Raw genomic sequence first — 16,538 nt, forward strand, 5'->3', positions numbered from 1 at the left:
GAAACTTAACTGGACCAGCCACATAAATACTGTGGCTACAAGAGCAGGTCAGAGACTGGGTATTCTGCAGTGAGTGACTCACCACCTGAGTCCCCAAAACCTTTCAGGACCCATTCATCAAGGCAGAAGTATTTGATTAAAGAAACACTTCTCAATTGAGATTGCTTGTGGAAACTTTTGGTCATATCCTGGACTCACCGCAGGTATTGCAAAACTTTTTTTTTTAAAGCTCTTATGCTCAGGAAGTCTTCTCCTAAACTCTGCATTACCCTTGGAAAGTTCTTCATTTCAAGCCAATTACTGAGCTAGGATTTGAGGGTAGCACAACGAGCTTCCCAATAGGAATCAAGCTTTGCATGATTTATATGATGTAGCAACAGGAGCAGCAGGAGGGAAGCCAGATTAATCAGGTAGCACCAGAGAAGAGACAGACCATTCCAGCAGGATGTTTATACCCATGTGTAATTTCTGAGACTTTTCCCAAGAGCTTTGTCTCAGGAAGCTGTCCTTTAGTCATGAAGCTTTGGAGGAGGTCTGTTCATTGCTGCAGCCAGATCAGCAACTGAGGTCGACAGCACATACAACCCTCACTGTGGCACAGAAAGTGACCACAGCCCTCAACTTTTATGCCACAGGCTCCTTCCAGGGAGCCACAGGGGACTTTTGTCATATCAGCCAATTTGCTGTGCATACCTCTATATGACGTCACCGATGCTCTATTTGCCAGGATAGCTCAATTTATACAATTTGGCAATGCTCTCACACAGAGAGGGTCATCGACTTTTTCAGAGATGCTGCATTCCCCAGGGTTGTTGGGGCTATTGATTGGCACCCATGTGGCACTGTGTTCCCCAAAGGTATTTATTTGAACCACAAAGGCTTCCATTCCCTAAATGTGCAGCTCATTTGTGATGACTGGCACAGCTTCTTGCAAATGAATTCAAGACAAGCTGGATGCTGTTGTGATGCTTTTGTTTACTGGTTTCCAATTTTTGTTTTTTCTTCAATTTTCTCCCCTTTGCTGCCAATTCCTGAAGGCAATGGCCATACCTGCATGAATACTGGCAGCCTTTGGGGTACCTCACAATTTTTCATGTGTAAGCCCAGACAGTGAGTGGCAGCTGAAAACAATGCAGCTAAGCCTGATTCTATCCTTACCCTCATCCACGACAATGCACTTTCCAGCAGGAGTAACTGGATGGTGATCACGAGTCCCAGAAGAGATATGCCTAACTCAGCACAGTCCAGGCATCAAGTTTAGGGCCTCCATGGTCTTCATAACCCAGGATACACGATGTAATGCATTCACTTAATGAGCCACATGAGGGAACATGTTTATATTCAAATGAAATTTCAAATATTTAAATGTTTCCTTTATCAAAATTAACAAATCTATGTTTTGACATTTTCTAATCAGTACTTTGATATTAATATAGATTTTATTTTTTTGGCCTAGTTACTAACAGTGATTTTTTTTCTCCATCTTTAATTACTGTACTGAGCATCCAATAATATATATATTATCATGAATGAATATAATCACTGTACAGTTATTGGAATGTGGGTTCACCTGTCCTTTACAATCACCCTCCGAGATGTAAGGGCTAATTATCCGATTTCGCACTGCTGGCCGGGAACTTCGCCCATCGGCAGCACATACCGGGAAATCATGGGCTTATTGCTCATAATTTCCCAACTGCTGACAAGTGAAGCTCCCTGCCAGCAGTACAGACTTGGAAAATTACTTCCATAATGATATGCTTACTTCCAATGCCAAACTAGCCTGTCTTTGGCTGTCAAAATGATCCAGGTTCCCCATAGCAATCATGAGGTGATGCACCACTCTGAACTGCAGGAATTCCTCAGCTATCTCAGCAGATTCTTGAATGAGTGTACTGCAAAAGGTAATAAAACAGAAAGCAGGCAATTACAAATTCTGCAATTAGAATTAATTAATAAAACTTTTAATTTTACTTCTCCCAAAAAAAATTAAGTTCTCATCTAGATGTCAGTGCTGGGAAATAGAACACTTTTGTGACTCTGCTGGCATCAAGCATCCTCGGTCAGATATAACAGTAGCCAGATACAGAGCAAAGCACTCTTTATTGTGTCAGTATGTACCTTAACCACAAGCTCAAAAGAACATTTCCTAGTGCAGTGGGGTGAATTTTTCCTGTCCACCCTATCCATTCGAATTGATACTGAAAAATCAGTTTAATTATTGTCAAATTATTGAAAGTTTGGTGTTATGGACTCTCTTGCACGCTAAAAACTAAGTTGAAGTTCCCCAAACCAATTTCATATAAGATCTCAGAGCCAGGAGTGTTAACCAGGCCCCCTTCCACAGCTTTTTCGGCTGATTAAAGAATGGTGTAGCTGAGCCTGACAGCAAGTTACTGCCAACTGCTTCAGCATGTGAAGGGTGTGTGATGTGATAGGACCTATAGAGAGAAGGGAAGATTAAAAAGGATAAGTTGTGGAACTGTCAGAGGCAGATTGCTCAGGTAACTGATTTCTTTGTCAACAATACTTAATGTGGATATGGTAACCCCCACACAATGCTCTAGCCGGAACTGTGACCTTCACCTATCAGTATGTCAAAACATTTGAGGGCCAAGTCTGAGCTTCCAGTAGGAAAGGAATTAAAAATGGATGGAATATATGGGCTATGTGCCAATGATTTCTCACCATGTAATACCTGCATGCACTGCTCCCTGCTAGAAGCACGGAATCAGCCTTTTCATTCTCAATTAATCTATCGATATATTACAAATTTTGCATATGGTATGCACATCCTATCCAAAGAGCTATTTCTTCTAACATTTTTTGTCAAGATTTACAATGGAAATTGCTATGTAAACATTTATAATGGGAAAGCCAATATCAACATTTTATAATTGGAAAATTCTAAGTAAACATTTGACCATCACAGTTTCTTGATGAATCAATTGAATCTCTCCAAATACTTTTTGAAAAGAAAATGTCCGTCATTTTGTTTCTCAGTAGGTGAAATTTCTAATGCCCAAAATAAGATTGTAAACAAATTAAAAATTTCAATCGAAATCTTACACCAGAAGATGTTGTCTTCTACATGGCTTAAACACCTTTGTTATAAAACAGAATATCCTCCAACTCGCTGTGAGCAATGTTACTGGAGATCTGTCAGTATACCATAACATTTTCCCTTGGTTTGTCCAGTGATTTGCAACATTAATGGAAATACAGAAACCCACGGATTTTGTCTTCAAGAAAGGGAAACATGTAAGTGATTGGTTCGTGAGTAATTAACTCGTTTAACTTTCAAAACAAGTGTAACTTAGTAATTGTAAGGTTTTAGTAATAATAGAAGGTTTACTAGCAGTTGTAAAGCTTATTGGGAGTAGTAGGGTTTATAATTATAAATTTAATTAAGAAAAATAATTAATTAATTAACACATAATAAAAGATGGCAGGGCAGGTGATGTGGGAGCTCCTGGATGCCAGTATGATCCAGGGCAAACACGTCTGCAGTAAGTGTCTGCAGCTTGAGGAGCTTCGGCTCAGAGTCATTCAACTGGAGATCGAGCTGCAGACACTGTGACACATCAGGGAGGGGGAGAAATACCTGGACACTCGGTTCCAGGAGGCGGTCACACCCCTTAGGATAGGGTCGTCTGAATTGGTCAGTGGTCAGGGACAGGAGGGTGTGACTGTGAGCGAGGCAGGTAAGGGGATCGAGAAGGTAGAAGTGGAGGAGTCTCAGCCTTTGCAATTGTCCAACAGGTTTGAGGTGCTTGCAGCCTGTATGGACGAAAGCGGGGGCTGCAGGGTGGATGAGCAAACTGTCTGTGGCACCATGGTACAGGAAGCCATTCAAGCGGGGGGAGTTAGTAGGAATGTAGTGATAGTATGGGACAGTATAGTTAAGAGGATAGACACAGTTCTCTGCAGCCGAGAACGAGAGTCCAGAGGCTGTGTTGCCTGCCCGGTGCCAGGGTTCGGGACATCTGGTCTGGGCTGGAGAGGAACGTGCAATGGGAGGGGAAGGATCCAGTTGTCTTGGTCCACGCAAGTACCAACGACATAGGTAGGACGAGGGAAGAGATTCTGCTTAGGGAGTATGAGCGGCTAGGGGCTAAATTAAAAAGCAGAACCTCAAAAGGTAATAATCTCTGGATTATTACCTGAGCCACAAGCAAATTGGCATAGAGGAAATAAGATTAGATAGTTAAAGTCGTGGCTCAAAGATTGGTGTGTGAGAAATGGGTTTCGATTCAATGGGACACTGGCACCAGTATTGGGGAAAGTGGGAGCTGTACCGATGGGACAGCCTTTATCTGAACCGTGCTGGGGCCAGTGTTCTGGCGAGTCGTATAACTAGGGCGGTAGAGAGGGCTTTAAACTGAATAGTGGGGGCGAGGGATCAAGTAAGGGAAGCTGTGATAAATTAAAGAAAGAAGACAAGGCAAGAGAGCAAGGTAGCAATAAGGGAAATGATAATCAGGGAATGGCAGGAAGGGACAGAACATGCAAACTTAAGAGTGTGCCAGCAGATAAGGCTAGAGGTTGCAAAATAGTAAAAAGACAGCACTAATGGCTTTGTATCTGAATGCGTGTAGCATTCATAACAAAATGGATGAATTGACAGCTCAAATAGAAATAAATATGTACGAACTGTTAGCCATTACAGAAACATGGCTGCAAGATGACAAAGGCTGGAACCTGAATATTCAAGGGTACTTGACATTTCGGAAGGACAGGAGGCTAGGAAAAGGTGGAGGGGTAGCTCTGTTAATTAAGGATGACATGAGTATAATAGAGAGAAATGACTTTAGTTCTAAAGACCAAGATGTAGAATCAGTTTGGGTAGAGATAAGAAATAGTAAAGGCAAGAAACCACTTAGGGGGCCTATAAACTAGGCTGTAGGACAGGGTATACAGGAAGAAATAATGGGGGCTTGTGAGAAAGGAACGCGATAATCATGGGTGATTTTAATCTACGCATAGATTGGAAGAATCTGATTGGCAAAGGTAGCCTGGAAGATGAGTTCATAGAGTGCTTTTGGGAGAGTTTCTTAGAGCAACACGTTCTAGAGCCACCCAGAGAGCAGGCAGATCTGGTAATGTGTAATGAGACAGGATTGATTAATTAATGACCTAATTGTAAAGGAGCCTGTAGGTAGCAGTGATCACAATATGATTGAATTTCATTTTCAGTTTGGGGGAGAGAAGAGTAGGTCTAAGACTAGTGTTTTAAACTTAAATAAGGGCAATTATGAGGGCATGAAGGCAGAGCTGGCTAAAGTGAACTGGGAAATTAGGTTAAGGGATAGGTCAGTAGAGATGCAGTGGCAGACACTTAATGAGATATTTCATTACACTCAGCAAAGATACATTCCAGTGAGAAAGAAAGACTTTAGGGGAAGGACGTACTGTGGCTAACTAAGGAAGTTAAAGATAGTATCAAATTGAAAGAAAAAGCATACAATTCCGCAAAGATTAGTGGCAGGTCAGAAGATTGGACAGAATATAAAAAACAGCAAAGAATGACTAAAAGAATAATAAGGAGGGAGAAATTAGAGTACGAGAGAAAGCTAGCTAGTAATATAAAAACAGATAGTAAGAGTTTCTACAGGTATTTAAAAAGGAAAAGAGTAAATAAAGTGAGCGTTGGTCCTCTAGAGAGTGAGTCTGGGGAATTAATAATGGAGAATAAGGATACGGCAGATGAATTGAACAGATATTTTGCATTTGTCTTCACTGTAGAGGATACAAATAACATGCCAGAAATAATTGTGAATCAAGGGGTGAAAGGGAGAGAGGAACTTAAAACATTTACAATCACCAGAGAAAGGGTTCTGAAAAAAATATTAGAACTAAAAGCTGATAAGTCCCCAGGTCCTGACAGACTTCATCCTAGGGTCTTAAAAGAAGTGGCTGCAGAGATAGTAGATGCATTGGTATTAATTTTCCAAAACTCCCCAGATTCTGAAAGGGTCCCGTCAGATTGGAAAATAGCGAACATAACTCCTCTATTCAAGAAAGGAGGGAGACAACAGGCAGGAAACTACAGGCCAGTTAGCTTAACATCTGTCATCGGGAAAATGCTAGAATCTATTATTAAGGAGGTTATAGCAGGGCACTTAGAAAAACTCAATGCAATCAGGCAGAGTCAACACGGCTTTGTGAAAGGGAATTTGTGTTTGACTAGTTTATTAGAGTTCTTTGAGGAAGTAACAAGCAACATGGATAATGGGGATCCTGTGGACGTGGTGTACTTGGATTTCCAGAAGGCATTTGAAAAGGTGCCATATCAAAGGCTACTACACAAAATAAGAGCTCATGATGTAGGGGGTAACATATTAGCATGAATAAAGGATTGGTTAGCTAACAGGAAACAGAGAGCAGGCATAAATGGGTCATTTTCAGGTTGGCAAGATGTAATGACTGGAGTGCCACAGGGATCAGTGCTTGGGCCTCAACTATTTACAATCTATATCAATGACTTGGATGAAGGGACCGAATGTATGGTTGCTAAATTTGCTGATGACACAAAGGTAGGTAGGAAAGTAAGTTGTGAAGAGAACGTAAGGAGTCTGCAAAGGGATATAGATAGGTTAAGTAAGTGGGCAAGAATTTAGCAGATGGAATATAATGTGGGAAAATGTGAACTTGTCCACTTTGGCAGGAGGGATAGAAAAGCAGTATATTATTTAAATGGAAAGAGATTGCAGAACTGTGAGGTACATAGGAATCTGGGTGTCCTAGTACATGAATCGCAAAAAGTTAGTATGCAGGTGCAGCAAGTGAAGGCAAATGGAATGTGTACTTTTATATTCCATTCCCCTTGCAATAAATGACAAGATGTTTTGCTACAGTTGTACAGGGTATTGAAATACTGTGTGCTGTTTTGGTCTCCTTATTTAAGAAAGGACATAACTGCTTTAGGGGCAGTTCAGAGCAAGTTCACTGGACTGATTCCTGGGATGAAGGGGTTATCTTATGAGGAAAGGTTGGACAAATTGGGCCTGTACACATCGGAGTTTAGAAGAAAGAGAGGTGATCATATTGAAACATAAGATCCTGAGGGGACTTGAAGGGGTAGATGCTGAGAGGATATTTTCCCTTGTGGCAGAGACTAGAACTAGGGGGCACAGTTTAAAAATAAGGGGTCTCCCATTTAAGATGGAGATGAGGAGAAATTTTTTCTCTCAGAGGGTCGTGAGTCTGTGGAACTCCCTTCCCCAGAGAGCGGTGGAGGCAGGGTCATTGAATATTTTTAAGGCTGAGTTAGATAGATTCCTGATTAACAAGGGAATCAAAGGTTATAGTAGGTAGACGGGAAAGTAGGATTGAGATCACAATCAGATCAGCCATGATCTTATCAAATGGCAGAGCAGGCTCGAAGGGCCGAATGGCCTACCCATGCTCTTAATTCGTATTTTCTTAACTCGTAAATAATTTGTCGCCATGACTTACCCTACAACCTTTGCTGCCGCAGCCTGCTGTACAAACACTGGTAAGGATTCTGCAAGGTTTGGTGTGGATTTATCTAAATGTAAAAGAAAATTACTATCTTACAAAATTTTAAGTGCTGGTAAAATTATATAATTTTATTGGTATTTAAGTTATACTGAATTTATAAATTAAAAACAACAAAAAATTAATTCATTGTGAAAATTATTTCCAGGTGCTAATACAGTTTGTGTTAGAAAACAAAATAACAGCTCTCCAGATGGCTCTGTTTGGGAATAGCAATAGAAACATAGAAACATGGAAAATAGGAGCAAAAGTAGACCATTTGGCCCTTCAGGCCTGCTCCGTCATTCAAAATGATCATGGCTGAACGTCTAACTCAGTACCCTGTGGCCAGATTTTGCTGTGAGCGGCAAATGAACGGCTTGCACTTGCCCATAGAGTTTCCATGAGCTTTGGCACAGCAACTTCCTCTAAATTAGAGAGCCAAAAAGCACGGACCTGTGTGATCAGGGCAAGCAACTTTCTATCCCCTTAACCAATCAAATTGAAGCATATTAATAAGCCACACAGAGACTGAACCAGGAAGTGTGAGTTAGAATAATAAATTTAACATCAAATCTGGTACAGAAAGTGAAATAAAGAGAGGGTAAGAAAGATTGAATTAAGAGACAGAAAGAAAAAGTAAAATAAAAATTAAATTTTTTTTAAAAAAGTCCAATAACAATTAAAATCTGAAGGGATGAGACACCACACTTGTTAAGTTAATTTTCAGTGCCAGAGGGGTTGTTTGGCAGTCATTAAGACTTACCACACTGTTAAAAGGGTACTTACATCAGAATGGACAAGCCCTAACTTTTTTCTGTCAAGATTAGTTCATATCTACACCATCAGTGCTGGAATTTCATACTGTTCCATTCATTGGAATGGGGAGCCAGACGGCGAGATGCTGTCTTCGCCAAGCTTACTGGGGAACAGTGTATCTCGTTCATCAGCTTCCGGATTTCCTTGTTTAACTGCACATGTGCGGTCGCTGGAAGTTGCTGACCAATTTGCACAGAAATAACAGTGAGCGTTGTTAGCCTCGCCACAGCAAAATCCACCCCAATGTGTAGCTGAGTTAATAAAGACCAATCGGTCCTAGGTTTAATATCTGGTCTATATTGAATTAGCTGACCTTAGTGGGGCAATATAATTCACCTCAGTACTACTTGGTTAAGGGAGGAATGAATCAGTCAGAGTTCCCAGTGACTTCTGCTGGAAAATTTGCAAGTACAGACATTGATTCAGGACAGATTGGGAGCGCATGGCTCTTTTATGATATTGTCGACAGTCGAACAATTTAGGTACTGTTGCCTCCCAAATCCGTGCTCATCTTTCTTGCAACACCCTGTTTGAATCTCTCCAATTAGGTTTCTGCACCACCCACAGTCCTATTTGACCGCGAGCTGAGCTTCCAACCCCATATCCTCTCCATCACAAAGACCGCATACTTTCACCCCTGTAACAATGCACGTCTCCACCCCTGCCTCAGCCTATCTGCTGCTGAAGCCCTCATGCATGCTTTTGTCACCTCCAAACTCGACTATTCCAGTGTTCTCCTGGCAGGCCTCCCATTCTCCACCCTCCATCAACCTTAGCTTATCTATATGTAAAAATATGAACACAGAGGAGGGCAAATAAAACATACAGGAAATTGAACAATGACCTCAGGTGAAAGACTAATAAGCCTAGAGAATTTGGCTGAAGGGACTATGTGTGGAGTTGAATAGGAGAGGCAGAGCTAATTTTTTGTATGAGAGAGTGAGGGGAATGGATGATTTAAACAGTTAACGAATTAGTTAAAGCAATCAAAATTAAGATGGACAACTATTGACTGACCCAACTGAAGAAAGAAAAAAGTGGCAAGAATAGGTTGAAGAACTGTATGCAAAAGAGGAAAAGCTAGTTGACACTGAAATAGGGAAGGTGGAAGTTGATAGTATTGGCTGCATAAGTTCTTGAGAGTAAAGTAGGGGTTGCAATAAATGAGCTCAAGAATGGAAAGTCTGCAGCCGTTGATAAGATTCCAGCAGAATTAGTGAAAAACATGGGGGAGGAGGCAACAATGAACTTGTCAATTTGTGTAAAGTTATGTACTTGAAAGGGGAATGGCCAGATGACTCCATGAAAATAATCATGATACCGCTGGAAAAAAGCTAACTGCTGGCAAATGTGGTGAGTTTCCTACCATCAGATTAATTCCACATGCCACAAATATTACGCTCAGATTACTCACAAGAGGGTTAAGAACAAAAGCGGAATAATATCTTGGCAAGCATCAATTTGGATTTCGCAGAGGATGTTCAACAAGAGAGGCAATAGGGATAATGAGGGTTCTGTGGGAGAGCCGTATAGAACATAATCAAGAGGTGTACATTTGCTTTGCAGATTTTGAAAACGCTTTCGACAGGGAAGTAAGGGTGGAAATTGCGGAGGTACTGGCCATAATCTTCCAAACATCCGTAGACTGGGGGGTGGTGCAAAAGGACTGGAGAATTGCAAATGTTACACCCTTGTTCAAAAAAGGGTGTAAGGACAAATCCAGCAACTATAGGCCAGTCAGTTTAACCTCAGTGGTGGGGAAACTTTTAGAAACGAAAATCCGGGACAGAATTAAGAGTCACTTGGACGAGGGTGGACTGATTAGGGAAAGCCAGCACAGATTTGTTAAAGGCAAATCGTGTTTAACTAGCCTGTTAGAGTTTTTTGATGAGGTAACAGAGAAGGTAGATGAGGGCAATGCAGTTAATGTGGTGTATATGGACTTTCAAAAGGCGTTTGATAAAGTGCCGCATGGTAGGCTTATCATCAAGATTGCGGCCCATGGAATAAAGGGGACAGTAGCAACATGGATACAGAATTGGCTAAGTGACAGGAAACAGGGAGTAGTGGTGAACGGTTGTTTTTCAGACTGGAGGAAGGTGTACAGTGGTATTCCCCAGGGGTCGGTGCTGGGACCACTGCTTTTCTTGATAAATATTGATGATTTGGACTTGGGTATAAAGGGCACAATTTCCAAATTTGCAGATGACACAAAAGTTGGAAGGGTAGTAAACAGTGAGGAGGATAGTGATAGACTTCAAGAGGATATAGACAGGCTGGTGACATGGCAGACACGTGGCAGATGAAATTTAAGGCAGAAAAATGCGAAGTGATACATTTCGGTAGGAAGAACAAGGAGAGGCAATATAAACTAGAGGGCACAACTCTAAAAGGGATACAGGAACAGAGAGATCTGGGGGTTTATGTCCACAAATCGTTGAAGGTGGAAGGGCAGGTTGAGAAAGCGGTTAAAAAAGCATTTGGGATCCTGAGCTTTATAAATAGAGGCATAGTGTACAAAAGTATGGAAGTCATGATGAACCTTTATAAAACACTGGTTCAGCCACATCTGGAGTATTGAGTCCAGTTCTGGGCACCGCACTTTAGAAAAGATGTGAAGGCCTTAGAGAGGGTGCAGAAGAGAATTACTAGAATGATTCCAGGGATGAGGGACTTTAGTTACGTGGATAGGCTGGAGAAGCTGGGGTTGTTCTCCTTGGAAAAGAGACGGTTGCGAGGAGATTTGATAGAGGTATTCAAAATCATGAAGGGTCTAGATAGAGAGAAACTGTTCCCATTGGCAGAAGGGTCAAAAACCAAAGGACACAGATTTTAAGGTGATTGGCAAAAGAACCAAAGGTGACATGAGGAAAAACTTTTTTTACACAGCGAGTGGTTAGGATCTGGAATGCACTGCCTGAGGCAGATTCAATCATGGCCTTCAAAAGGGAACTGGATAAGTACTTGAAAGGAAAAAATTTGCAGGGCTACAGGGATAGGGCAGGGGAGTGAGGCTAGCTGGATTGCTCTTACGAAGAGCCGGCACAGACTCGATGGGCCAATTGGCCTCCTTCCGTACTGTATCCTTTCTATGATTCTATGACAGAGTGAAGTGGATCTAACTAATGGAGGCACTAAAGAATATTGGTGTGCATTGGAAAGATAGATGCCTGATAAAGGCTTTGTATGTGGAACAAACTACAAGCAATAGTAGAGTCAGAACTAGGAGTGATTGGAAGAGGAGTGCGACCAGAATACTGCTTGTCACCTCTGTTGTTCAAAGTGTATGCAGAAGCAATGGTAAGAGAAACACTTAATCAGGGGTGAAAATTGGAGGTCAGCTAGTGAAAGCTGTCAGATTTGCTGATGTCAAAGCCCTGGTAGCAAGTACCATGAATGGACTATAGCTGTTGGTAGATAGTCTGAATGCTACAGCAATGGATTCTGGAATGAAGATTAATGTGGGTAAGACCAAAGTTATGATGGTTTCTAGGAATGAAGGTGAAAGAGCGAGCATTTTAATAAACGGGAAACAGTTGGATCTGATGAAACAATTTAAATATCTGGGAAGTATAATGACTGAAGATGGCTGATGTGCCAAGGAGGTGAGAGCTAGGATTACAATGGGAAAAGCTGTGTTTAATAGAAGGAAGAGGATATTGACTGGACAACTGAACAGAGAACAGAAGAAGAAATTAGTGAAGAGTTTGATATAGCACATGGTGCTGAAATATGGATGTTGACGAAAGAGGAGGGCAGACTTCTAGAGCGCTTAGAGATCTGGGCTTGGAGACACATAGAGAGGTAAAAGTAATGAGGAGGTGTTAGCAATTATACAAGAACAATGTAATTTGCTTGATGTTATCAGAAAAAGGCAAATGAATTGGTTTGGGCATACGCTGAGAGGGGATGGAATGTTAAAAGAGGTGATTGAAGGGTGGATGGATGGAAAAAGACCAAGTGGGAGGAAAAGAAGGATGCTTCTGGGCCATCTGAAAAATAAGAGATCGTATGGAGAAGCACAAGACAGAGCAATTTAGAGAAGGGAAAATTGATCAAGAACATGCCTTAGGCAGACTATTGATGATGACAATAATGTAAATGCTAGTTGTTGTTGAATGACTGACTGGCTAGTCTGTTTTTTTGGTAGGGTTGGTTAAGGTGGGGGGGGGGGAATGTTAACATAGGGAGAGCTCCTTGCTCTTCATACAAATCTTTAATGCCCAGCTGAACCACTAGTTCAATAGCTCATCCAAAGGATGGCACTTTTGACAAATAGCATTCCCTCAGTACTACACCAGACTGTCTGCCTACATTGCATGTTCAATACTAGTAGTGGGGCTTGTATCCACAACCAATAACTAGCAACAGTGCTACCAACTGATCCAAGCTTACACCACACACTGCAAACTCTATGATACTGCTATATTTTAAAATGCTACAATGGATTCCTAAAGGATTATACAAATCAGATTATTTGGATTTTTATATTGGTTTAACCTTAAATTAAGCATTGATTCAAATTTATGAAACTGGGTCGTTTAAGTTGCAGTGTCCTTATTGAGATGAAATCAAACGTATTACCTATGTTATGCCATACTAATAGCCTCACATACTTTCTGATTGCACTAACACAAAAACAGTCCTTGCCTCACTTCACAAAGTTTTATCTGATGCTTTACTCACAGGACTCCACAGGGATAGTGATCCAATGCTACTTATTCTATTGAACTTGTTTTGCCAGCACTAAGTGGCAGACTAAACAAATAAAATATTGGATTCATTCAAAGACATTTTGAAATTGTTCAAAGATTCAGGTTAAGCATTGTTGATTTGATATGCCTCAGTACTTTGGAGTTACACTTGGGGGTCTTTGCATTTTTCTTTCTTACCATCAAGAATTCGTGGTCGATTCTTTATGTCATCCATTGATGGATTAAGGCGTGCAACTATTCCTTTTAGCAAAGCTTGTCGTACATTATAATTGAGGAGTATCTTGATCAATTCAATCCCTAAAGAACAGTAATTATTACATGTAACACAAGAACATCTTCATTTTTTAAAACTGATTTATTGATCTCCTGTGGGGTTGTGACAAAAATGGATTTTTGTCTGTGCTGCATTTTTAATTTGTATTCGTTATTGCTGGAGGTAGCATGTGAAAGATTAAAAACCCACAGTAACACAGGGTATTTCTCAAAGAAAAAGCCACAAGCTCAGAGACCATACAGGATGCTGCTGCGGGTTTCACAACATGGGAGAGAAACACACAATAGGAATTTTAATTTGTTAATAAGGTTAAATAGCCCCAGGTTTTACACTGCATGGCAAACTGTGTTTGCCATTGTCAAAGATTGGCTATACACGTAACATACATAAAGGAAATGCAGCCTTTTGTCTCAGTATAACTTCAAAAGTGCTTGGATTATATTTCTGTGGTAAGGCTGATTCTCTGAGACAGCGGGGGCAAAATTGGACATTGTTTTGCCCGTTTCTCGGGCATGAAACAGGGGGCAATAAGATCCAATTTTGCAGGGCTATGTCCTGTGATCCAAGGGCGCCTGAAATTCATCCAAAGTCATATTGGCTTGAGCGATATTCAGGTGTGCCTGGTAGCTGCTTTAAACAGCTGTTAGGCTCCTAGCATATGCTAATAAAGGGTCTAAAACCTGTTTAAGGATCCCTCTCCGAAACTGGTGAGAAAGTTCTGCTTCCTTCTGGCTGCAGGCCGCCAACAGAAAGATAGGAATTTTCTTTTTTACTTACCTTAGTGTGGAGCACGGAGGAGCAAGAGTGTTCCTCCTGGCTTCACAACACTACTGTGGGCTGCTGCTGGCATATGCTCGCCCCCTTCCGTTTGCCTCCCCTCCCCATCTGTGGGGTGTTGCCAGAGGCGCAGGAAACCAGCAAGCTGCCTCAAGAGGCCCGACAGGTGTCAGCAGCTAGCCAGAATTATTCAGATAATGTCCGATTTTGGATGAGCCCAAGGCCTTTGGCCTCTGGTGCGTGCTACGAGTGCACCAACCATTTCAGGCCCAAAATGGGGCCTAAATGAATTTCTCTTCCAAGGTGCCTGCTGCTCAGCCAGCAGAAAACTTTGTACTTAAGTTTGTGCTAGCCAGCAGAAGAGCTTGGCTAATTTGAATCTGATGCATGTTTCACAGTGTAAGAAGTGAGTTTCTGTTTTAAAGGCTATGTATAGAGAGAAATTGAGAGCGGCGCATTTATTATTTTATACATTAAGCATTAATAGTGGTGTATGACTTACTGTTTTATACCGTATATTGTCTATTTACCTGTTTTATTTAAATAAACCATCTTTTAATTTAGACCTGAGTCTTGGTCTGATAAACAGTATATTCAGACTGCTTTTCAAAGAGAGCAAAATCACAGGGCTACATGTGATTCCTTCCAATTGCTGGTGTACAGAATAAAGGTTTTCTGTTGAAATCCCTGGGTCTTGTTATCATTTACCTAGATATTGGGCAGAAAGAACTATACTCCAGGTCATAGAAGGTTCGAGGCTTGCTTATGGGAGTGGCTGGTGATGCTGAACCAGAAAAATTATTTAGTGTACAAACTCAAAACCATGACAGGTATTGATCACTGACATTTCTTTTAATTGTCCCTCTTCCTCTTCCTGTAATTGTGTCTGCTTCTCTCCCACTCCATAATAATTTATGCCTCCACTATTTTTATGGTGGTCTTTTACTCTGTCCCCCTCTTTCTCCCATTGCCATCACTGTCTCCAACTCTGTTACAGGTGAATAGAATGTAAAGAGTTTACTACTTTCTTATGCACTTGTGACCCCTCCCGCTCCCCAGGTCACACTATGTCTGGGCATAGTGCCAAGCTCTGAATCCTTGCAGCTCTTTGACACTGGGGCTGAAGCCTCTGCTCAGACCGACCAGTATCTATGCAGTGCAGTACTCAACCCCTCCCACTCCCCAGGTCACACTATGTCCAGGCATAGTGCCGAGCTCTGAATCCCTGCAGCTCTTTGACACTGGAGATGAAGCTTCTGATCAGATCGACCAGTGCCTGTGCAGTGCAGTACTCAGCCACTAATCATGGACTTTTGCCCTCTTGCTGACCAACAGATATGGTGGCTCTGAAGGAATTTTAAAAAAAAATATGAATACATTCCTCCCATATCTGTCTCTACCTCTTCCTCTTCCTCTACCTCGCCGCAAATAGATCATTTCCTTTTCTATCCCTTCAGAAAAAGTCAGGAAGACTTTGGTGCAAATCTCACCAGGGCAAGACTGATGTAGGTCATTTCCTCCTGCTCATCTACTGCATCAGTTCCAAGTGGTTCTCCTCTCGTTGCATCATGCCCTAAGCAACAACCTTGGACTGGGATGAACATACCCTGACTCCCAACCTTGGCATGATGCTTCCACATGTGCTTGTGGGCTCCACGCTCCTAATTCCAATCCTGTAACCAGCATTTCACCATGGCACTATCCTACTCTTAATGTCTCACAGATATGTTGGGGGCGATTTTCATCTGCCTAACTCCCCACCCCCCAGCTCATGCTGAAAACCTGACATTTAAGCACAAAAAAAATCTTCCCATCCACTGCCAGTTGCTCACTGATCCTCCTCTTTAGGGAAATACTCTGGCTCAGCTCCACAGTGGAGCCATCATCTTCACCCCTCCCTCAATTCACAAGCTGCCGGTCAGCGTTCGTTAAACGTAGCAGCTCTCCTAAATGATATAGATGAGGACCAACCATGAAGATGGTTTGGGCCTCTCGCTGGTGCCACTGAGCAGGCAGTGCAATCGCTCCATCCACTGCCCATCGGATGTGCGCTACATATGAAAATCAGCCCCGTTGTCTCTAAATTTCCCCTCTCTCCCATTCCTTCCACAACAGGGTCTCTCTCTCCCTCTCTCACTAGGGTCTCGGTTTACCTATGTGTGTCTCTCTCTTTCTCTTTCCTCTTCCTATCACTTCTCCACAGGGCGTCTTTCTGCCCCCTTCTCGACCTTTCTCCTTCCTTCAACAGAGTCTGTGTGTTCACGTCTCTCCTGCTCCTCTCCCCATTGCTCAACATGGTCTGTCTTGTTATCCCCACCTCCCCCTCCCCTTGATCACTCTGTGTTCTTATAAGTCATGATGTGGAGATTTGCCTGAGGAAGGAGAAAATCTCCGAAAGCTTGTGAATTTAAAATAAAATTGCTGGACTATAACTTGGTGTTGTAAAATTGTTT

The 16,538-nt window shown here is 41.9% G+C and overlaps 1 protein-coding gene across 3 annotated transcripts in view; it reads right to left on the reverse strand.

The window, feature by feature from the left end:
* The window catches only part of armh1 (armadillo like helical domain containing 1), a 38,483-nt gene that overhangs the window by 5,589 nt on the left and 16,356 nt on the right, over positions 1-16,538 (reverse strand). For 2 of the 3 annotated variants that reach the window (XM_067990193.1, XM_067990194.1), the window contains exons 7-9: positions 13,212-13,331; positions 7,459-7,531; positions 1,766-1,895 (exon numbers count right to left, since the gene is read on the reverse strand). In XM_067990193.1, the coding sequence (XP_067846294.1) occupies positions 1,766-1,895; positions 7,459-7,531; positions 13,212-13,331 (323 nt within the window). The remainder of the gene's footprint in view (positions 1-1,765; positions 1,896-7,458; positions 7,532-13,211; positions 13,332-16,538) is intronic. The other variant, XM_067990195.1, reaches the window with a different exon arrangement.

The sequence above is a fragment of the Heptranchias perlo genome, chromosome 9 (assembly GCF_035084215.1).
Source record: "Heptranchias perlo isolate sHepPer1 chromosome 9, sHepPer1.hap1, whole genome shotgun sequence".
Classification (NCBI taxonomy): domain Eukaryota; kingdom Metazoa; phylum Chordata; class Chondrichthyes; order Hexanchiformes; family Hexanchidae; genus Heptranchias; species Heptranchias perlo.